Here is a 21582-nt window from a genome sequence, read left to right as displayed (position 1 = left end):
CCCGCCGCAAGGCTCACCTTTGCACCGAGAGCAGGCTCTGGCTGCATCCAGCAGCATCAGCAGCTTCCAGAGAGAAAACACCAATTTTGGGAACAAAGGGAGACTCTCGTTGCTGTAAGGGGTGTGCAGGATGGCCATTGGGGCCTGCTCTCAAGCCGTTTAGTCCAGACATAGGTCTCTGGGGACATTTCCAGCACAGAACCAGTTTGCTGGCCCAGGACATAAGGAGACAGGATGGTAGCAAACCCTTAGCCAGCCTCCTGGGTTGCTGGGTGTTTGGAAGGCTTTGAGGTGTGTGCTGCTTTTGTGTTTGCTCACTGGGCAGGGCTTCTGAAGGGAGCTCGCAGCAGTTACGGGCTCGGACAAACCCCAGCGCTCCCTGGCAGCTGTGTGGGGCAAGGCAGCGCCGCGCAGCCCCCACGCCAAGGCACGGGCTGGGCTTCCACATTATATCCTGCGCCTCTTACCCTCTGAGGCGCTCAGTAATGATAGCACCACCTTCTCTGGTGCACTCGGTAAAGCCAGCATCGGCTTTTAGCTGCCTCCTCCCAGCCCTCGCTGCTGAGAAAACCCGTGCTGGGGTCGGGATCTACCCCTCTTCAGGCAGCGCTCTGCCTGCCGTCTGTCCATGGAGAGCTCTGCCCGGGGCAGGGCGCTGCCTTCCAGCAGAGTGAAACCAGCAAGAGCCGCACGGACATCAACGGGCTTTTGGTTTTCTTAAAACGATTTATTCTTTCGATTTTATACATACATATATAAAAACCCCATACAATCGATTATCGCTGGGACCGTCGCTGGCTTTGGAAGCCTGCATCAGACCCTTTCCCCGTGGTAGAAAACAACAAACCACGACGACAGCTGAACACCGAATTTCAGTAAAGCCGTTTGATTTCGGGAAGCGCCTCTCATTGACTGCAGAGTGATTAGAACCCACCCCGCCGCAGGAGGAAATCACATCGTCCTCTGGGATACGGGAAAGCAGGGATCTGCCCCTCCGTGCTCTCAGGGAATACAGTTCCCTCTCCTGCAGCACGCGATGGCTCCTCTTTGGTCTGTGCTTACCTAGCACCTCACCCCGCTCCAGCTCAGTAACAGGGCCGCCCGCTTCCTTTGGCACCAGGTGTGTGAGCCGGTGCTGGGAGCACGAGGTAATTTGGAGAGAGCCAGAGAAACCCTGCGGCAGACGGAGGGAGATGGCAGGGGCCTGTCCCTGCCGGGGAAGAAGAGCTGATCCTAGCCCTCGCTCTAGGATTGGAAACAGACCAAAGGGCTCCATGCCCTGCCTGGAGCTGAGGGCAGTGGGAAATACACAGATTCCCCCACCCATCCCCCAAGCCCGAGTGACCCCAAGCTTCCCCTACACACGATGAGGGGAATGTGGACACCAGGTTGAGGGGATGTTGGAGTAAGGGTTCAACGAAGACCCAACATGAGTCTGGTGGGATGAAATGAGGTGAGCCGCCTGCACTGGGCAGCTGTGGCCAAGCTGGTGCCGAGGTTGGGGGGGTGCCCTAATCGTCATCCTCTCCCCCACCATAGAGGTCAGCCAGCTTCTTGAAGCGGCTGCCCCAGTCGTTGAGGTAGTCGTAGTCCTGGTCGCGGTCGGAGTCGGAGGAGTTGAGGGAGCTGAGCGAGGTGGCCTCCGAGCCGCTGCCCTCGTAGTCGAACACCAGCAGTGAGTCATAGGGGGGGGCTGTGGGGTCTGTGTCAGCTGCCTTCAGGTTCTGGGGTGTGACAAAAAGGGGATCAGTAACCATCATAGTTTAGGTTGAGATCATTGAGTCCAGCTGCTGACCCAACATTGCCCCAGCTGTTGGAGGACCCCAGCAGTGCTGGCACAGATGAAGGTTTCATCCCCTGGAGCACCATGTGGGGCCCCAGCTTACCTCATCGATGAAGTTCCCAATCTCATCGGGGTTGGCGGGACGGGGCCGGTACTGGGGGGCAGCCATCAGTGGGGGGGCCACATCGTTGCGGATCACCTCTGGGCGGGCGTCCAGGCCCCGGTGCAGCTGGCTCAGGTCATAATCCTGCACAGGAAGGCATGAAGAGATGACACTCAAAAGATGACCACAGGCATCAAGGTGTGCAGGGTGACTGCAGCGGGGGTGTTGCAGAGAGGCAAAACCCAGCATAGTTGTCTCACCTGGTCCTCCTCACCACCCCCCTCTTCATCATAGTGGTAGACATTGTCCCGCATGTCATCTTCAGGTGGGAGTAGAGGCTCCTTCACCACTTTCCTCCTCCTCACAAAAAGCAGCAGCAGCAGCAGCAAGACTGCAAGCAGAGGGCACCAGCGTCAGGGAGGTGGGGTAGAGCTGGTGCTATGCCTGTCCCCATTCTTGGTACTTACTCAGTAGTGCCAGTATGCCCCCCAAAATGCCCAGGATGGCAGGGACGCCTAGGGTCTCGGCAACGAAGGCTCGTCGCTCACAGTTCTTGGTCGGCCCTTCGCAGTCACAGACCTGGACCCTGAGCTGTGTCAGCTGTGACTTGCCCTGTGCGTCCGACAGCCGCAGGAACACGCTGTGCTCTCCTGGCTCCAGCTCCCTCAGCGGTTTCAGCTCCAGTGTGTCTGGTGGCACAGAGAGGGGACAGAGTCACAGGCATATCCCCATGATTGGGACACCCCCAGCACCGGTTTGCTAGCCTGGAGCCCATTGTTGGGACCGACACTGGCTGTGCTCAGGTGCAACAAGAGGTGAGGAGGTCTGTGTTCTGCCCTCACTTTTCAGCTCCCCACCAGACCATGCCAAGGGTGGGTGTCCAGGCTGGCACAGGCGGCACGCACCTTGTCCAGTCATCCTGACAGTCCAGTTGATGTTGGAGCCATGACTAAACTCAGCCTTGAAGGGATAGGTGTTGGGGGGCAGGTCCTTGTCCACAATGGTCAGCATCTGAGGCTCAGGCTGCCGGCTGCAGATGTCAAAGCTGCGCGGCTCTGGGGTGGGCCCATTGTCATTGACGTCCTCCAGCAGGAGCAGCAGTGTCCCCGTGCCGGTGGCAGGTGGTGATGCTGTGGGGCCAGGGATTAACGTGAGGCCCAAGGAGGAGGTCTGGGAAGATCCAAGGGGGTGTGGGTAGGGGCCTGCAGCCCCTTGCTGAGGGCTGGGGAGGGGAGCTGCTCACCGCTGTCCACGGCCAGGATGATGGCCTCGTAGGTGCTGTTGATGGCATGCTCCGACTCACGGTCCAGGGGCTCGGCCACCGTGATGATGCCATTCTCTGGGTCGATGTCCAGCCAGCCCGCAGCATCGATGCCCATGCGGTACCTGGGGCCAGGGAGGGCTCAGCCCTGGCAGGGGGCATGGTGCAGCCCCTCATTCCCCCAGCCTCTGACCCCCCCTACTCACGTGATTCTCTGCTTCATGTCCCGGTCTGGATCCTGGGCCGTGTAGGAGGTGACCTGGTGACCCACTGGCAGGTCCTCCCTCACCTGCACCTTCTTGACTGGGGGTATGAAGACAGGTGGCTCATTCTCGTCTGACACTGACACCAGGACGCTGGCCGTGGAGAGTGGCAGGGACACGGTGAAGGGGACGGCATTCTCCACTGTCACCACCAGGTTGTACTGGTTCCTGCTCTCGTAGTCCAGGCCCTGGGAGAGGCGACAGGAGCTGGGCAGCACCAGCGGCAGGTGCCCAGCTCCGGGGTGGTCGTGCGGCATCAGGACCCACCTTGGTGGTTCTCAGGATGCCATCGTTGGTTTTGGGGTCGGTGGTGATGCTGAAGTCACCTGCTGGGTCCCCACTCTTGATGTGGTAGACGGCTTGCCAGGCTGGGGAGCCCTGCATGTCCCTATCCTTCACATGCAGCCGTGTCACCAGTGCCCCAGGGTCGTTCTCCTTCACTGTCCCCTCATACTGCAAGAGAGGGATTTGGGATAGACAGTCACAGGGACAGCCCTGGGCACCCTGGGGTGGCAGGGTGTATGCCACAATGGCAACAGCTCAGAGGAAGTGGTTTGGGTACCATGGTGGGGTCAAAAATGGGAGGGTTGTCATTGGCATCAGTGACTTCCACAATGGCAGTGGCTGAGGTGGTGAGGCCAGTGCCCTCCTGGTCAGCAGCCTGGATGATCAGCGTGTAGTTGGGAGTGGTCTGCAAACCAGAATCACAGCAGTTAGGGCAGGGACAGGCTCCAGCATGTCACCATCCTCTGGGGCATCATCTGCCAGCTCTTCTAGCCTTCTCCAGTCATGGTGGTTGCCACCAGCACAGATAGGTCCACCACTCACCCTAAGGGCCAGTGTTTATCTGTTCCTTGGATTCAACTTGTCCTCAACAGATTGGGTGCTGCAGGCACCCCTAGATCAGGGGACAAGGACCCAGTGATGGCAAGACCCTGAACCAGGCAGTTCCTGGGGCTCCAGCATCCTCAGCTCCCCACAGCAAGTCTCCCTGTGGAGCTGCTGCCTCATCACCAGGACACAGCATGGGCACCTACCTCCCGGTCCAGCCCCGTGCCAATGACACTGATGACACCTGTCTGTGGGTCAATGGTGAACATGCGCTGAGTGCCCTGCGGCGCCTCGCTGAGGATGGAGTAGCCAATGATGCCGTTGTTGACATTGATGGCATCGTCGGCGTCTGTGGCACTCACGGTCATCACGGATGTGCCTGGGCACAGGGACAAGCAGGGGAGGTGTCACTGGTGGAACAAAGCCCACGGGACCTCCCGGCACACCTCTGGCTTGGAGGTCCCAGCCATGGGCCCCCTTCTTGCCATCCCTCATGTACCTGGCTTCGCGTTCTCCTCGATGTAGCCGATGAAGACTTGCTTGGTGAAGACAGGCCTGTTGTCGTTCTGGTCTGTCACGGTGATGATGATCTCCATGGGGTCCTCCACTGGCTGCCCGTTGGCCGACACAGCATGGGAGTAGAGCTGCAAGGGCACCATCAGCTTGCACCCAACCCCGAGGACTGCCCTCTGCTCCCAGCCCTGGCCCCTCACTCACATAGTACTTATCCATCTCTTCCCGGTCCAGTGGCCTGGTCACCTCCAGCCACCCTGTCTCCCGCTCGATGGTGAAGACGCCCACGGGGTAGGTGTCAGCTCCCTGCCCTGTGATGCTGTAGAAGACTCTGGTCTCCTTGTCCTTGTTAGATTTGATCTGACAGCAAGGTGGGGAGAGCATTAGAGGGGTCTGGGCACTCCAGGCACTCCTCTGTCCTGCACCTCGTCCCCATGAGGACATGTACCTGCACCAGCTTCTTGGGGAAGGGCCCACGCTCATTCTCAGGGCAGTTGATGGGGGGGATGACCCAGTCTCTCTTTTGCCGCCGGAGGAGGCCATGGCCGGACTCAGGGAAGGTCAGAAGCTCAGGTGCTGTGTCCTGTGAGGCAGCAAGAGGCTCACCTTAGTGCCAGCACCTTGCTAAGCTCTCTCAATCTTGTGCCACAAGGAGAGGAGCTGTGGTGACCCCAAAGATCAAGGCTGTGCTTTACCTGCTGCTGTTGGTGGTGGTGCTGGTGGCCATGGTGCTGCTGCCACCGCCTGTGCAGAGTCACTTTGGCCGAATGCTTCTTGCCTGTGTTGTCCCAAGTGTGGACAGAGAAGCTGATCTGCTGCCGGAGCTTCAGGGGCCGTGTCGCCGAGACCACGCCGTCCCTGCTCACCTTGAAGCGCCTGTCGTCCCAGAGGTACACGGCGTGCCGCGGCTCGCCGCACTCCACGAAGCTCACTGGGGACAGAGTAATGGTTAGCTGGGCAGAGGGCTCCTGCTGCTGCCACGGGGCAAGTCAGCGAGAGCAGGACAGGGGGTCATGGCCATGCACAGCCCAGCCACAGCTTAGGGGCCTGAGGAACCGTGGGGTCACAAGCAGAGGGTCTAAGGTCCTGTCCTGGGGACCAGGCAGGGTGCATTGCACTGCTGTGGTTTGGTACAGGACTGGGCACAGCACAACTTATTGTGCCACGGGACTGACCCCTGTTGGCCTGTGACAGTGAGGTAAGTGGCACTGGCACAGACTGTCCATGCCATGTATGGCACATCCTTGTGTCTGGCGCATCCCTACAGACAGCACTGTGCCCATCACATCCCCAGGCACAGCACATCCCCAGGCAAGTGGCATATCCCCCACACATAGCACATCACTGCTGCTGTGACAGTGGGTGCTGCTACTCCAATGAAACCAAAGGCAGCACCTGCCCACCTGCACTGGCACCTGACAGCCTGGCTAGGACCAATGAGCTGTGGTACCTCAGCCCTGGGGGCCCACAGTGGTCCCCAAACCCTGGCATAACCAGGCACCACAGCCATACGTCTGCAGCAAGAGTGGGGTATTAACCTGTGTGGCAACAAGGTGCCAACCCTGGTGCACCACTGACACAGGGCAGCAGACAGGGTACTTGGCTCGCCCAGGCACCCTTGAGGACCTCTAACTCCTCTGCTGAAAGGGGTCCCCAGGGACACCAAGCACCCACCACAGCCTGGAGCAGACAGCACGGTGGCATCATCACCTTGGCACCATGCTAGGATGCAGTACAAGCCAGGCTGGGCACACGGCCAGCCTGGAGGCAGGCTGTGAGCGAGCACTGCTGCGCTGGTCAGCAGGCATCACATGAGGCACCGCCGTGCTGCTGGGACGGGAGCTGCTGGACAAACAGCCTTTGTCTGGGAGATGGTTGGTTTGAGCCAGCGGCACCCAGGCCGGAGCCCCTGCCAGCACAGCCACCATCCACCCGGGTGTGACCCACGCCACAGGGAAACAATGTGCCCAGGGTGGGAGCACAGGGTGCCCCGGCACCACAAACAGTGCTGGTGCCAATGCCAGTGCATAGGTTTATGTCAGCCCAAATGCAGTCCTGGAATTTGATTGTGAGTTGGGATCAATTGTCAAGCCCTAGGTTGCCCCCCCCCTTGCCTTCCATTATACCCAGGGACCTGCCAGCGTGATGCCAGCTCCTGGCAAGACCCCTGGCCAAGACTGTGTGGGCTGGGGGAGCCAGTGGGGCTGGCTGGGCAGGAACATGCTGGGGCAAGCTGGGTGCTGCTGCAGTGGAAGCAGGTATCCAGCACCCATAGGCACAGGCGCAGCGCTTGGCACCCATCAGCTGGCAGTGTGCCAGATGGGTGCAGTAGGGTGGGCACTGCTCAGCCCCCAGCCCCACACTGGGTGCAATGAGCTCTGGGAGCTCTGCACCCGCTCCCCTCTTCCCAACCAGCCCAACCTGTTCTTCCAGCTCCTCAACCCTCCCCAGGGCATGGAGCCAGGGGCCCCTCTCCTTACTGGGAGCAGTGGAGTGGGAGGTGAGGAGAGCTAGGGCCGTGTCTATGTGTGCGTGTGTGTGTGTCCTTTGGGGGATCCCCTCTTCCCGACCCCTGCCACCACCCATGGGCACTGGGACAGCCACACTCCTGCACTGCTAGGCTGCCGGCTGGGGCAGGGGTGACGCCCTACGCCAGAGTGGGGGCTGGGTAGCCCCCCAAGCCAGTCCCTGTCCCGTGGTGTATTGCTGGAGCTAGGCACAGAGTCGGGGCAGAGCCAAGTGCCACCACCCTCGGGTGCCACCGCCCCAGCAGTGTCCGTTCTGCTCGGGTTGCAGCCACGGCCGCGCTGTGGCGGAAGCTGGCGGCGAGGTGCGGGTCTGGGTCAGCTGCCAGCAGCCAGCAGCCAGCAGCCGAGGCGAGAGCAGCGAGCCGCACGTCCCGCCAGCGCCCGCTGACGTCACCCGAGTTTCGCCGTGACTTCAGCCTCGCCGCATTCCTACACCCGGCGGCCCCCGGTCTCTGCCACGTCCCACGGGGCTGTGCCCCCCTCTCAGAGCCCCCCCAGCCTGCCGCCGAGCGGAGCCGCAGGGTCCCGGTGGCGCCACGGCCCCGTGCAGGTGCTCGCCGCGTGGGGCCTGCCCGGGCGCGCCGGGAGGAAAGCACCGAGCGCCGCTCATCAGCTTAATTACAGGCCAGCTCGTTAGCTCGCCCTGGCCACCGGCTCTGGCGGCTCACGGTGTGGGGGTCGGCGTGGCCCAGCGACCGCTGTCCTCCTCCACCCACACGACTGGGCATCGCCGTGGTGGCACGGCCCCTCCCTCCTCCCATGCCCTGTCTCCCTCCGGGGACCCGAAACTGGAAGCGCTGGGATGGTGCATTTCCAGTCGGTGCTGGCTCCGGAGACCAGCCCAGCGCGGTGGTGAGACAGCAGCTACGCGGCTGCCCGTCGCCCTGGTGTCGGGCACAGCCCTCCAGGACACGGGCTGCTGCGGCCAGGGGCTCGTTAATCATCAACCCAAAGCTAACGAAAGCGCAATTCCTGAGGTGTGGGGCAGGGTCCAGCGCCCAGCTCATTACCTGCACCTGGGCAAAGCCCTTCCGGGCCTTGTGGGGGTAGTGGTTTGGGAGCCCCCACCCCAACCACCACTGACAGAGCAGGACGTTAGCACCACCATTAACTGGTGCCGATGGTGATGGCCAGATGCTGCCTGAGGAGCCTGCGTTCAGCACTCACAGCCCCCAGCACCCACAGATGGAGGGGTACAGGCCAGTAGGTCCCATGTGCCCACTTCCCCAGGCACAACAGATCGCAGTGTCTCCCTGTGCCACAAAGACTGTCAGCACCCTGGCACACGGCTCAGTGCACAGCAAAGAGAGGCCTTTGGCAGTCTGGACTGGAACTCAGTGCTGGCACCCACCACACCAACAACAGGGATTTGGTGCCAGGATGGTGGGGTGCCACTGTCTCCATGCCATGAGCCACTGGAGGCGGGGGCTCAGCCCCACAAAGAGGGGTGTCAAGACCCCACGGACAGGTGAGGTTTGGGCAGGACAGGCGCCTGTGCAGCCCCACGCCCCAGCGTGCCGGCCCCGACAGGCCTATGCCGCTTGAGTCAGCGCCGCCCGCGCCGGCGCACCCTGGGGAGAGGCACCCGCTGCCCCCGCGCCGCCATTGTGCCACGGAGAGAGCACCGGTGCCCACACTGCCCTGGCTCTTCGGCACCGCAGCCCTGACACAACTCTGTTCTAGTGCCACCCGCAACAGTGTGCCAAGCCTGTCCCTACCACCATGACATCCTCAACACCTCCATGGCCTCATCAAACACCATGGCACCATCATAACCTTCATGGCACTGCACCCATGGCCACCCGCAAAGCCAAGCAGACTGTCCCCGTTGTCACCTTGGCACCACACAGAGCCACAGCTTTGTCCCCTGTTGCCACCTTCAGCCTCCATAGCCTTGGCTCTGTCCCCATGGCCACCCCAGTGCCACTTGCCCAGCTGCCTGCATCTTACCTCGCCCCAGCGCCCGTCCCGCCGCCACGCTGTGCTGCGGCACAGTGAGGGTAAAGGTGTCCGCAGTGAAGCCGGCTTGGCACGGTGCTGCCCGTTCACACAGCCGATGACCAGCCTGCCCGGAGAGAGCCATCAGTTCCGGCCAGGAGCCCACCACCCTGGGCAACACCTCGGGCAGAGCCTCACCACCCGGGGCAGGGTCTCTAACAAGGTTTCAGCACCCCAGGAAGGATCCCAACACCTCAGGAAGGATCTCGGGAAGAGTTCCACCACTCCGGGAAAGGTCTTGGGAAAGGTCCCACTACCCCAGAAAGAGTCTCCGGAAGGATCCCACCACCCCAGGAAAGGTCCCGCCATCGCAGGCACGGTCCCGGGATCCTGTTCCTCACCTGGAGCAGGAGCAGGAGGAGGCAGAACAGGGTCGGGCAGCTCCCCCACCGCCCCATAGCTGCCGCTGCCGGTGCAGTTACCGGAGGGATCAGGGCGCTGCCGCAGCGGAGCTGCAGGTGAGTCCGGTCCCGGTCCCAGTCCCGCCCTGCAGGTGCTGCCCCCCTCCCCCCCCCAGGGGATCCGCCTCGGCCCGCCCCGCCGGGAGGCGGTGCCGGCCCGCCCGCTCCCGGCAGCCTGTACCCACCCCCGGTAACCCCAGTTCCAGCCGTCGAGGTTGCTCCTTGGGTGTCCGTCCAGGGCCGTGGGAGCTCGGCGGGATAGGTCGGTGGGCGGCAGGAGCTAGGGGCACCCCGAGGTGCACCCACAGCCGTAGTACTGGTGGGTACCAGCTCTATGGAGAACCCTCTCGGGACGTATCCCACTCTGCTGTCACCTCCCCTAGCAAAACGGGGATTGACTTCACAGCACAGGGACCCTCAGTGCCACGCACGGGATAGCGGTGACCGCAGTGGGAACAAGGTGGCAGCCTGGGGGGCTACAACTGGGTCTGGAGGAGGGGAATTGAGCCAGGAGGAATTTGGTACCCTGAATGCCTGGTGCTACCAGTACCATTGACTGAGGATGGGGGGGGGGGGGGGGGGGGGCATGCCCTCTAGCACTAGCACTGCAGCCCATGGGGGCAAGGGAGATCCTGTGAGGACCTTCACTGCTGCGGGGGGCATGGGTGCTGCCCCCTACACGAGTAAAGCTGGGGCAGGAAATGGGCAGGGGAGATGGGGCTGGAATCTTAGTGGGTCCAATGGGACTTAAGAGGATCATGCTAGGGCTGGGGAGAAAGAAGGTGGACCAAGGTGTGGCTGGGGTCACCACCAACCCCCATGATGGTCCCTGAGGACTCCTCTCAGCGCACAAAGTGATGCAGAGACTGGAAAGTCTAAAAAAAAAACCCAACAACCACCACATCCTTTATTGCCCCTTCCCCTGGCAGCTCCCCGTGCCCGTGGCATCACACCACCTTCATTTCATCCATGTACAAAGAAACCAGAATAACCACCAAAAACGGGGGGGAGGGAAGGGAGGGAGGCTGCTGCCGAGGTGGGGTTGGGGGACATCAGCCCCAAGGCACGGGCAGTAGTAAGGCGCAGGGCAGGGGTGCCAAGGTGCAGGGTGCCCTAATCGTCATCCTCCCCCCCACCATAGAGGTCAGCCAGCTTCTTGAAGCGGCTGCCCCAGTCGTTGAGGTAGTCGTAGTCCTGGTCGCGGTCGGAGTCGGAAGAGTTGAGGGAGCTGAGCGAGGTGGCCTCTGAGCCGCTGCCCTCGTAGTCAAACACCAGCAGGGAGTCATAGGGGGGCGCTGTGGGGTCTGTGTCGGCCGCCTTCAAGTTCTGGGGTGGGGAGAAAAGGAGATCAACACCCAGCAGATCCACAGCTTAGGCTGGGAAAGATGTTTGAGATCATTGAGTCCAAGCACTGACCCAGCACTGCCCAGCCACACCCTGAGCTGGGGGCACCCCAAGGGTAGTTTTACTTTCCCAGTTTCCTCTAGTCCTGGGTCTCACCTCCTCAATGAAGGTACCAATGTCGTCAGGGTTGGCAGGCCGAGGCCGGTACTGGGGGGCTGGCAGGAGGGTGGGGGCCACATCGTTGCGCAGCAGCACCTCAGGACGAGCATCTAGACCCCGGTGCAGCTGCCGCAGGTCATAGTCCTGGGGACAAACACAGACACAAGGTGATGGAGAGGGGCAAGGTCAGGCCACCTGCTGTGGCACCAGCATCCCCAGCCCCCTGTGCAACACCCACCTGGTCCTCCTCACCACCACCTTCCTCCCCATAATAGAAGACGTTGTCCCGTGTGTCATCCTCAGGCAGCAGCAGTGGCTCCTTGGTCACCTTCCTCCTCCTCACAAAGAGCAGCAGCAGCAGCAGGATGACTGTGGGGAGCAGTGGTCTCAGTCGGGATGTGTTCTTCCTTCTCTGCCCCAAGATGAGGTGCAGCCCCACAGCACTAGAACCCCCCTGGTATCCCCAACTCACGCAGCAAAGCCAGGAGAGCACCAAGGCCAGCAAGGATGAAGGGCAGGGCAGTGGCAGGCTGGCGCCTCTGGGGACAGCCCTGCGCTGGCCCCTCACAGTCGCAGACCCGCGCAGTGATGATGGTGAGCTGGGCTTTGCCCGGGCGGTCGAGGAGCCGCAGGTAGACGCTGTAGAGGTCTGGCTCCAGTGGTGCCACCAGGCGCAGCGTGACTGTGTCGTCTGCACAAGACCGGCACCGCAGGTGAGCCGCAGCAGAGAGTGCTGCTGATGGTGGTGAGCCCCCCTGAGCGTCCCCCCAGCATTACCTTCATCGCCGACCTCCACGGCCCAGCTGTCCCCTGAACCATGGGTGAGTTCGGCGCGGAAGGGGCCAGTGTTGGGTGGCAAGTCCCTGTCAGTGACAGTGAGGATCTGGGGCTGGGGACTGCGGTTGCAGATGGTGATGTCCCGTGGCTCGGCCTCAGGGCCATGGTCGTTCACATCAAGCAGGGTGAGGAGCAGGGTGCCAGTGCCCGTGGCGGGTGGTGAGCCTGCAGTGAGGAGCAATGCTGGAGGAGGTTCCCCAAAACCAGGACCCTCACAGAGATGCAGCCTCATCACTGGGACAGGCAGCCCCTGGCATCACTTTGTGACGGAGCCGGGATGTGGTGGTTCCTGGTGACAGCAGCACGTGTCCCTCACGCGGGATGGTAGGAACAAGGGCCCCTTTCACAGCACTCACCATCGTCCACAGCCAGCAGCATGGCGGTGTAGGTGCTGTTCTTGGCGAAGGGGGACTCACGGTCCAGGTGGTCCCGTGCTGTCACTAAGCCATTCTCAGGGTGCACAGCCAGCCAGCCTGCAGGGTCATGTCCCACCAGGTACCTGGGGGGGAGGCAGAAGGGAGCTGGTGCCACAGTGAGAATCCCCCCAGACCCTGACCCCAATCCCAGCCCCACTCACTTGATCCTCTGTCCCTGGGCTTTGTCGGGGTCCTGGGCAGTGCAGGAGGTGAGGGTCTGCCCTGGTGGCACATCCTCTGGCACCTGGGCAAACCGCACTGGTGGGTCAAAGATGGGTGCCTCATTAACGTCCTCTACATTGACAGTCACCGTTGCAGTGGCTGTCGGCAGCTTGACAGCAAAAGGGGCCTCATTGGTGACAGCTACATGGAGCACGAACTGCTTCTTGGCCTCGTAGTCCAGACCCTAGGAGAGAGTGGACAATGGGCAACATCCCGTGGCGGGCAGCAAGGGAGGGGGACATGGTGCGGGTCACACACCTTGGTGGTGCGGAGGACACCCTCGTTGCTGGCAGGATCAGTGGCAATGGTGAAGGCACCTCCCTCATTGCCACGCAGGATGGAGTAGACAGCTCGCCAGGCCGGCGTGTTTGGCTCATCCAGGTCAGTGACGACCAGCCGTGCCACCTCCTGCCCGGCCTCATTCTCTGGTACCGCTGCCTTGTACTGTGGGGTCAGGGGCACCATCAGCAGCAGGGACTCTGACCCACGGGGAGAGGGTCCCTCCAGGGGCAGTCCCACATTACCGTTTTGGGGTCAAACTCAGGGGCGTTGTCATTGACATCTGCAATCTCGATCACGGCCAGCGCTGTTGTGGTCAGCCCCTCGCCGTCCAGGTCGGCTGCCTGCACTGTCAGTGTGTACTGCCGCACGCGCTGCGGCAGACAGACAAATGGACACTTTGTCAGTCCCATGGCCTGGTACCAGGGCTGCCCACCCCTATGGTACTGCCTAGCCCCCACCTCTCGGTCAAGGCCGCTGGCGATGACGCTGAGGGTGCCGGTGGCCCGGTTGACGGTGAACATGTGGGGATGGGGCTCGCGCGGCTCCTGGCTGAGGATGGAGTAGGCGATGACACCGTTGTAGGTCTCCACTGCATCGTCTGCGTCCGTGGCTGTCACCTGCATCACGGAGGTGCCTAGGGACAGATGTCCTGGTCAGTGGGTGGGTCCCGGGGCTGTCACCAACAGGAGGCTGATCTTCCCCACGGCTAGGGGTCCTACCCGGCAAAGCGCCTTCGGGCACGGAGCCCCTGAAGACCTCCTGTGTGAACTGAGGCTTGTTGTCGTTCTGGTCTGTGACTGTGACTATGATCTCCATCGGCTCCTCCACTGGTTTGCCATTCTCTGACACGGCGTGGGAGAAAAGCTGTGGGGCAGAGGTGTGAGCAGGGGGACCAGGCACAGTGTGGCATGGCATGCTGCAGCACTCCCTGGCAGGGACCTACATGGTACTTGTCGATGCGCTCCCGGTCCAGCGGCTGCGTCACCTTCATCCAGCCCGACTCCTTCTCAATGGTGAAGATGCCCTCCGGGGGAGCATCTGCTCCCTGCCCCGTGATGCTGTAGAAGATTTTAGTGTCTCTGTCCCGGTTGGATTTGATCTGGGAGAAGGAGACATGGGGAGGGATATGACTCCATACCCTCCTCCATGGCGTCAGACCCTGCCCTGATACAGCAGAGACAGACACCTCTTTGGCACTGACATCCAGACTCCCCCCCCCAATACCTGAACCAGCTTTTTGGGGAAGGGACCCCTCTCATTTTCAGGAACCTTGATGGGGGGAATCACCCAGTCCCTCTTCCGTCTCCTGGGAGCAGCACGAGCCTCGGGAAGCTCCTGTGGCATGAGGTGGGGGTGAGGACACAGCTGACCGAGGTGGGGTCGGGGGATGGGGATGAGGCAGCCGGGAAGCGTTACCTGGGGGGAGCGTCTGCTCCGCAAAGCAACTGGAGCAAAGCCTGGCCGAAGAGTGACATCCCGGAGAGGGGCAATATCCAGGGGGGACACAGCGAGCCCGCTGCCCACCCCCGGCAGCTGCCTGCGTTCTCCATCCTTTTGCACCCCGACATTTCCCTCCTCAGTCCCATACGGCCCCGCGCAGGCTCCAGAGCTGGCTGCGAAAGCGCGGGGGGGTGGTCAGGGAGGCTGAGAGGGGAGGGGCAGGACCTGTCCCCAACCCCCTCTGTGCCCCACCAGCCTCCTGAGGCAGGTCAGGGAGGGAATGCTGGGAGCCGAAGCAGGTTTGGGTGGAGGTTTCGCTTTGTTCTGCAGATGAGGGGAAATTCCTGGGCAGGCAGAGCCCTGCCCCAGCCCCTCACCCGCTGTGTCACCCCCTCGGGGCTCCCAGCCCCCTGTGGCCGGAATGTGGGGCACAGAAGGGCTCCCCACATACCCACCCAGGACCACACTGCACCCTCAGTGCTGGATCCCAGCCCAGGGCCCTGCACCCCTCGACCGGGAGGCAGGATTAGGGGATTAGCAAGGCTAAGCCAGCTCCGGAGGCTGAGCGGCCGGGAGGGGACCGGGAACAGCGGGGGAGGGGGGGCTGCGGGGGAGTCCGTGAGCGGGGCAGGAAGAGCTGTGCCCCATGGCTATCCCACACCGGGCACATCAACCGGGTTGAAGAGGGCAGCACCAAGAGTCAGCCACTATGGCTTCCAGAAGGGACATCAGTGGGGCTGGGAGGGCCACGGCCACCCTGGCAAGCGGGGAGGGGGCATACGAACACCCAGAGAGCCCCCAGCACCCACTGTGGAGATCTCAGAGCACCCACCATAGGGAGCTCCCACTCCCTGACTGTGGCGCAGGCTTGCTGTTCCCCACCGAAGGGGGCTGGGCGGCTCAGTGGCGTCTGAGACCCCACCATGCCCTCGAGGTCGCTCCGTGGAGAGCCTACATGGCACCACGACCGCCTGGCACCATGGCGAAGCCAAACAGCCGATGCCAGGTCCACATGGTGCCCACGAAGGGGGTTTTGCAACAGCAAGGCCAGCCCCCAAGCTCTGCTCGCGTAGCCTGGCAGGTCCCAGCAGCCTGGCAGGATGGCTCGGCCGGAGCGGTGGGAGGCGGCAGGCGCAGGTCGGCCCCCCCCCGGCACGGTGAGAGCACTTACCGCCACAGACGGCTCTGAGTGCTCTGCGGCCATTAGGCGAGTGCTGCCTCTGGCCGCGGTTCCCGAGCTTCCCATCCCCTCGGGATGGTGCCGAGCGAGCAGTGTGAACCAGCACCGACAACCAACAGCGCTGGGCCAAGAGCCCGAGGCCAGGCCCGCTGGACTCTGCAGCCTCTGGTGCCATGCTCTTGCCCATGACCAGAGAAGGGTGGCCCTGGGGCACCCAGCCCCATTGCCAGCCTGGCGCTGGGCACCAACCCTGCGGGCACCCAGCCCTGTTTCAGCGGGTGCCCCATGGCTGGACCAGAGGTGCCAGCGCTGGCATCACCCCCAATCTAGGTAGCGCCAGGCGGGCAGGCTGGGCACTGCCAACCCCACAGACCTGTGCTGCTGCTGCTGGAGAGATCAAATCCCACAGAGCAGCCCCACTGCCGGGAGGATTTCACCAGCCCCATGGGCCAGCCCCACGGCCCAAGGCAGCCCAGCCCTGTAACTCAGGACCCCAGACAGCCCCACAGCCAGCGAAGGGCACGCCCGATGGCCAAGCCCCACATCCCGGGAACCCCAGCCTGCCCCGCACCCTTGGCAGTGCCAGCTCCTCCCGGGCAAGCACCGACGCCGTGGCCTGGGCACGGCCAGCCCCACGGTCCGGGGAGGCCATCCTGCACCAGCCACGCAAGCCGGAGGGCAGAGCAGGACCGAGCACCGGAGCGGCCTCGTCGACCCCAGCCCACTTGCGGGGACATGGCCCCGGTCCGATCCCGGTTTGGGTCGCACAGGGCCAGTGCCCCCCAGCGCGCATCCCAGGAGGCTCCCGGAGTCCCGGGGGACCGAACGGAGCTCGCCCGACGGCTCCGGTTACCTGGTGCCGGGAGCGGCCTCCGGCGCAGCCCCGAGGGGACGCACGGTCGGGTCGGGGGGGATGCGGCCGCCGGCGGGAGCGAAGAGAGGACGATGCTGAGGAGGATGAAGAGCGGGCAGAGCCCGGAGCGCAGCCTCCGCATGGCCCGTCCGCTACTGCTGCCGCCGCCGCTGCTCCGGTCACCGCCCGCCGCGCCCCGCCCCGCCCCGCCCCGGCCCGCCCGCTGCAACGCGCCGAGCCAGGTGAGGCCACGCAGGTACCGCCCGCCCCGGAGACCACCCCCCTCAGCCACCCCTAGGGGCCCCGCTACGCTCCCCGGACACAGCCCAGCAACCCCGCGGCACCTCTGGGCATTACCAGGCACAGTCTGGGCACCCCACTGGCACCCCGCGGGCAGCTCTCGGGTACCTCCCGGGGAGTCACCGGCACTCCTCGAGCGCCCATGGAAACCTTCAGGCACCCCCAGTACCAGCACCCCGCGGCGCCTCTGAGGAAACACCTGGCACCCCTTGTACCCAACGACACCCCTTGGCACCCCCAAAGCACCTCTGGAGCTCTCCATAATCCCCGGGGTACCGTCTGGTACCCCCTGCATTCTCCAGCACCCAGAAGCATCTGGGCACCCCGCGAGTACCCCATGGCACCCCTAGGCACCCCCTGAACCCTCCAAAACCCTCGGAACACTCCCTGGCACTGCTCCAGCACCCACTGGCATCTCTTGGGCACTACTTGGCAACCCCTGGACATCCCTCAGCTGCCCCCTGGACATCCACTGGGATTCTCTGGCACCCCACAGGCACCCCTGGCACGCCCTGAGAATCCTCCAGGCCCCACCTGACACTACTCAGCATCTGCCGCACAACTTCCAGTACCGCTTAGCGCCCTTTGGCCACCGACTGGGCACCCCCCTAGACCATCTGACACCATTCAGGCACCTCTGGCACCCTCCGGGTACCCACTGGGAAGCCCTTGGAGCTGCCGCATCATCCCCCAGGCCCTCCCTCTGGTACCACTGCAGACCTGTAGACACCAACTGGGCATCTCAATGTCCCTGGGCACCTTCCTAGTACTGCTGTATATCTCTCCTGTACCTCCTGGACACTTCCTGGGCACTTTCTGGGCATCTTCCCCATACCACCAGTTCTGCTGTTGGCCTCATACCAAGGCTGAGCCCCTCCTGGTGTGACCCATCCCTTAGCCTAGGACTGGGTACCCCTGGCTGCCCTGCCCTGCAGAGAGGTTTCTCTCAGCACCCCTGAGAGGGGTTCGGGGTGCTCACCTTCACCAGGGGGTTCCCACCAGGCACTGACTGCAGCAGTGCCCCCTTCCTGGCACCCCCTGGGGGGTCCAGCTGGCCCCAGGCATCTTCTTGGGGGTCTCACCAGACTGATTGTAGGGGACTTCAAGGGTCCAAGGGAGGAGACTTAGCACTTCAGGGGGTCCTCAGCACCCTGATCCCCAGGAGAGATTGCTGGCTGGGAATACTGGAGACCCCAGAGCTCTTTCCCCATGTTTGGGAGCCTAAGACCCCCATACTGAAGCAGGACTCTGAGGTTTGACCAGGGATTATCCCATGGCCTCATGGGACTGTGCTCAGGAAGGATCAGGGATTCTGGGAACTTTTTGACCCACCCAGCCTAGATCATCCCTCCCACTGGACTCGGTCAAGGTCGCACCTGGATGCAAGGAAAGTTCCAGGCAGACCCGGAAGAGCAGCCCACGCAGCTGGCACCATGCTGCCCTTCACCTTCACTCTCCTACTCCTCCTCCTGCAGGTAGGACACTCTGGGTGGGGAACAAGCTGGGGTGCCTGTGCAGAGCTGTGTCCCCCCCTGCCCTTCAGCCCTGCTCTCCATCCCACAGGAGCTGGCACCTGAGGTGCTGACCTTCCCTGAGTCCAGCCATGGCCTCCTCCAGCGGCAGAAGAGGGACTGGGTCATCCCCCCCATCAACTGCCGTGAGAATGAGCGTGGGCCCTTCCCCAGGAAGCTGGTGCAGGTACATGTCCCCACAGGGATGGGATGCAGGGCACAGATGTTCCCTGAGCACCAGGACCCCTCTGAACCCATGCTTGTCTTGCCAGATCAAATCTAACAAGGACAAGGAGACCAGAGTCTTCTACAGCATCACAGGGCAGGGAGCTGACACCTACCCCGTGGGCGTCTTCACCATCGAGCGGGAGACAGGGTGGCTGGAGGTGACCAGGCCACTGGACCGGGAAGAGATGGATAAGTACTATGTGAGTGAGGGGCCAGGGCTGGGAGCAGAGGGCAGTCCTCGGGGTTGGGTGCGAGCTGATGGTGCCCTTGCAGCTCTACTCCCATGCTGTGTCGGCCAACGGGCAGCCAGTGGAGGACCCCATGGAGATCATCATCACCGTGACAGACCAGAACGACAACAGGCCTGTCTTCACCAAGCAAGTCTTCATCGGCTACATCGAGGAGAACGCGAAGCCAGGTACATGAGGGATGGCAAGAAGGGGGCCCATGGCTGGGACCTCCAAGCCAGAGGTGTGCCGGGAGGTCCCGTGGGCTTTGTTCCACCAGTGACACCTCCCCTGCTTGTCCCTGTGCCCAGGCACATCCGTGATGACCGTGAGTGCCACAGACGCCGACGATGCCATCAATGTCAACAACGGCATCATTGGCTACTCCATCCTCAGCGAGGCGCCGCAGGGCACTCAGCGCATGTTCACCATTGACCCACAGACAGGTGTCATCAGTGTCATTGGCACGGGGCTGGACCGGGAGGTAGGTGCCCATGCTGTGTCCTGGTGATGAGGCAGCAGCTCCACAGGGAGACTTGCTGTGGGGAGCTGAGGATGCTGGAGCCCCAGGAACTGCCTGGTTCAGGGTCTTGCCATCACTGGGTCCTTGTCCCCTGATCTAGGGGTGCCTGCAGCACCCAATCTGTTGAGGACAAGTTGAATCCAAGGAACAGATAAACACTGGCCCTTAGGGTGAGTGGTGGACCTATCTGTGCTGGTGGCAACCACCATGACTGGAGAAGGCTAGAAGAGCTGGCAGATGATGCCCCAGAGGATGGTGACATGCTGGAGCCTGTCCCTGCCCTAACTGCTGTGATTCTGGTTTGCAGACCACTCCCAACTACACGCTGATCATCCAGGCTGCTGACCAGGAGGGCACTGGCCTCACCACCTCAGCCACTGCCATTGTGGAAGTCACTGATGCCAATGACAACCCTCCCATTTTTGACCCCACCATGGTACCCAAACCACTTCCTCTGAGCTGTTGCCATTGTGGCATACACCCTGCCACCCCAGGGTGCCCAGGGCTGTCCCTGTGACTGTCTATCCCAAATCCCTCTCTTGCAGTATGAGGGGACAGTGAAGGAGAACGACCCTGGGGCACTGGTGACACGGCTGCATGTGAAGGATAGGGACATGCAGGGCTCCCCAGCCTGGCAAGCCGTCTACCACATCAAGAGTGGGGACCCAGAAGGTGACTTCAGCATCACCACCGACCCCAAAACCAACGATGGCATCCTGAGAACCACCAAGGTGGGTCCTGATGCCGCACGACCACCCCGGAGCTGGGCACCTGCCGCTGGTGCTGCCCAGCTCCTGTCGCCTCTCCCAGGGCCTGGACTACGAGAGCAGGAACCAGTACAACCTGGTGGTGACAGTGGAGAATGCCGTCCCCTTCACCGTGTCCCTGCCACTCTCCACGGCCAGCGTCCTGGTGTCAGTGTCAGACGAGAATGAGCCACCTGTCTTCATACCCCCAGTCAAGAAGGTGCAAGTGAGGGAGGACCTGCCAGTGGGTCACCAGGTCACCTCCTACACGGCCCAGGATCCAGACCGGGACATGAAGCAGAGAATCACGTGAGTAGGGGGGGTCAGAGGCTGGGGGAATGAGGGGCTGCACCATGCCCCCTGCCAGGGCTGAGCCCTCCCTGGCCCCAGGTACCGCATGGGCATCGATGCTGCGGGCTGGCTGGCCATCGACCCAATGAATGGCATCATCACGGTGGCTCAGCCCCTGGACCGTGAGTCGGAGCATGCCATCAACAGCACCTACGAGGCCATCATCCTGGCCGTGGACAGCGGTGAGCAGCTCCCCTCCCCAGCCCTCAGCAAGGGGCTGCAGCCCCATGCCCGTATTTCCCTGGGGCTCCTGGGGCCACTCCTAGGTCCCGTGCTGAGCCACAGCCTTGCAGGGTCACCACCTGCCACCGGCACGGGGACACTGCTGCTCCTGCTGGAGGACGTCAATGACAATGCACCCACCCCAGAGCCACGCAGCTTTGACATCTGCAGCCGGCAGCCTGAGCCTCAGACGCTGACCATCGTGGACAAGGACCTGCCCCCCAACACCTATCCCTTCAAGGCTGAGTTTAGCCATGGCTCCAACATCAACTGGGCTGTCAGGATGACTGGACAAGGTGCGTGCCGCCTGTGCCAGCCTGGACACCCACCCTTGGTTTGAGGTTGTGAGATGACGAGCAAGGGCTGAGCCCAACTGACTTGGCTCTTGATGCCCCTGAGCACAGCCAGTGTCGGTCCCAACAATGGGCTCCAGGCTAGCAAACCAGTGCTGGGGGTGTCCCAATCATGGGGATATGCCTGTGACTCTGTCCCCTCTCTGTGCCACCAGACACACTGGAGCTGAAGCCGCTGAGGGAGCTGGAGCCACGGGAGTACTTGGTGTTCCTGAGGCTGTCGGACGCGCAGGGCAAGTCAGAGCTGACACAGCTCAGCGTCCGGGTCTGTGACTGTGGAGTCCCTCCTGGAAACTCATCTGTAAGTAGCTGGAGAGTATGGGGATGTTCCCAAGCCATGTGCGTGGGCTAACAGTGTCCATCCCAGCTCTCCTCTCAAGCCATATTGGCCAACATGGTGGATGCAGGCTGTAGGCTATCACACTCAGCCAAAAGCAGATACAGTGCCAAGCCCATGGTTATGGCACAGTGAAGTTGCTGCTGGCTTCTGGCCCCCCTGTCGTGCGCAGCTGATATGCTCTGGGCACTTTCCAGGCAGGTCCCACACGGCTCCTCCTGGCTCAGTGCCCCACCATCCTGCAGGGCTCTGGTCCACCAACCCCGGGGCCATGGTGCTGCTGAAGCGTGGGCGCTCCCGAATGCACCTCCCACGGGGAAGCCACCTGTAGCAGCTCAGCCCAGCTGGGGAGGAGCGCCTGGTCCTGCTG

General features: G+C 62.6%; 3 protein-coding genes across 4 annotated transcripts; 1 reads left to right on the top strand and 2 right to left on the bottom strand.

Annotated features, from left to right (window-relative positions):
- Positions 1 to 706: 706 nt before the first annotated feature.
- LOC135184425 (cadherin-1-like) lies at positions 707 to 9739 on the bottom strand. The gene is made up of 16 exons (XM_064160175.1): positions 9622 to 9739; positions 9233 to 9347; positions 5450 to 5685; positions 5203 to 5337; positions 4959 to 5114; positions 4741 to 4885; positions 4448 to 4620; positions 3973 to 4101; positions 3678 to 3863; positions 3354 to 3598; positions 3130 to 3272; positions 2792 to 3016; positions 2354 to 2575; positions 2147 to 2277; positions 1887 to 2030; positions 707 to 1724 (listed from the first exon to the last, which is right to left on the bottom strand). The coding sequence occupies exons 1-16, from the start codon at positions 9676 to 9678 to the stop codon at positions 1512 to 1514; spliced, it is 2655 nt and encodes an 884-aa protein (XP_064016245.1). The 5' UTR covers positions 9679 to 9739; the 3' UTR covers positions 707 to 1511.
- Positions 9740 to 10571: 832 nt separating this feature from the next.
- On the bottom strand, positions 10572 to 16560 carry LOC135184426 (B-cadherin). 2 transcript variants are annotated; one of them, XM_064160177.1, is made up of 15 exons: positions 16415 to 16560; positions 14358 to 14554; positions 14166 to 14276; positions 13885 to 14040; positions 13661 to 13805; positions 13400 to 13575; positions 13184 to 13312; positions 12918 to 13103; positions 12599 to 12843; positions 12378 to 12520; positions 11962 to 12186; positions 11657 to 11875; positions 11423 to 11553; positions 11182 to 11328; positions 10572 to 11007 (listed from the first exon to the last, which is right to left on the bottom strand). In XM_064160177.1, exons 1-15 carry the CDS (start codon positions 16554 to 16556, stop codon positions 10795 to 10797), a joined length of 2565 nt encoding a protein of 854 aa, XP_064016247.1. In that variant the 5' UTR covers positions 16557 to 16560; the 3' UTR covers positions 10572 to 10794. The 2 variants fall into 2 exon arrangements, with proteins under 2 accessions (XP_064016247.1, XP_064016246.1); XM_064160176.1 differs by having other exon boundaries at positions 13184 to 13575.
- LOC135184171 (cadherin-1-like) lies at positions 16555 to 21543 on the top strand. Its single transcript, XM_064159756.1, has 12 exons — positions 16555 to 16656; positions 18278 to 18412; positions 18498 to 18653; positions 18727 to 18871; positions 18992 to 19164; positions 19511 to 19639; positions 19749 to 19934; positions 20014 to 20258; positions 20340 to 20482; positions 20594 to 20818; positions 21031 to 21176; positions 21385 to 21543. Exons 1-12 carry the CDS (start codon positions 16555 to 16557, stop codon positions 21541 to 21543), a joined length of 1944 nt encoding a protein of 647 aa, XP_064015826.1.
- Positions 21544 to 21582: the final 39 nt, after the last annotated feature.

Source organism: Pogoniulus pusillus, chromosome 20, assembly GCF_015220805.1.
Source record: "Pogoniulus pusillus isolate bPogPus1 chromosome 20, bPogPus1.pri, whole genome shotgun sequence".
NCBI lineage: Eukaryota > Metazoa > Chordata > Aves > Piciformes > Lybiidae > Pogoniulus > Pogoniulus pusillus.
This window is presented reverse-complemented; position numbering and strand designations above follow the sequence as displayed.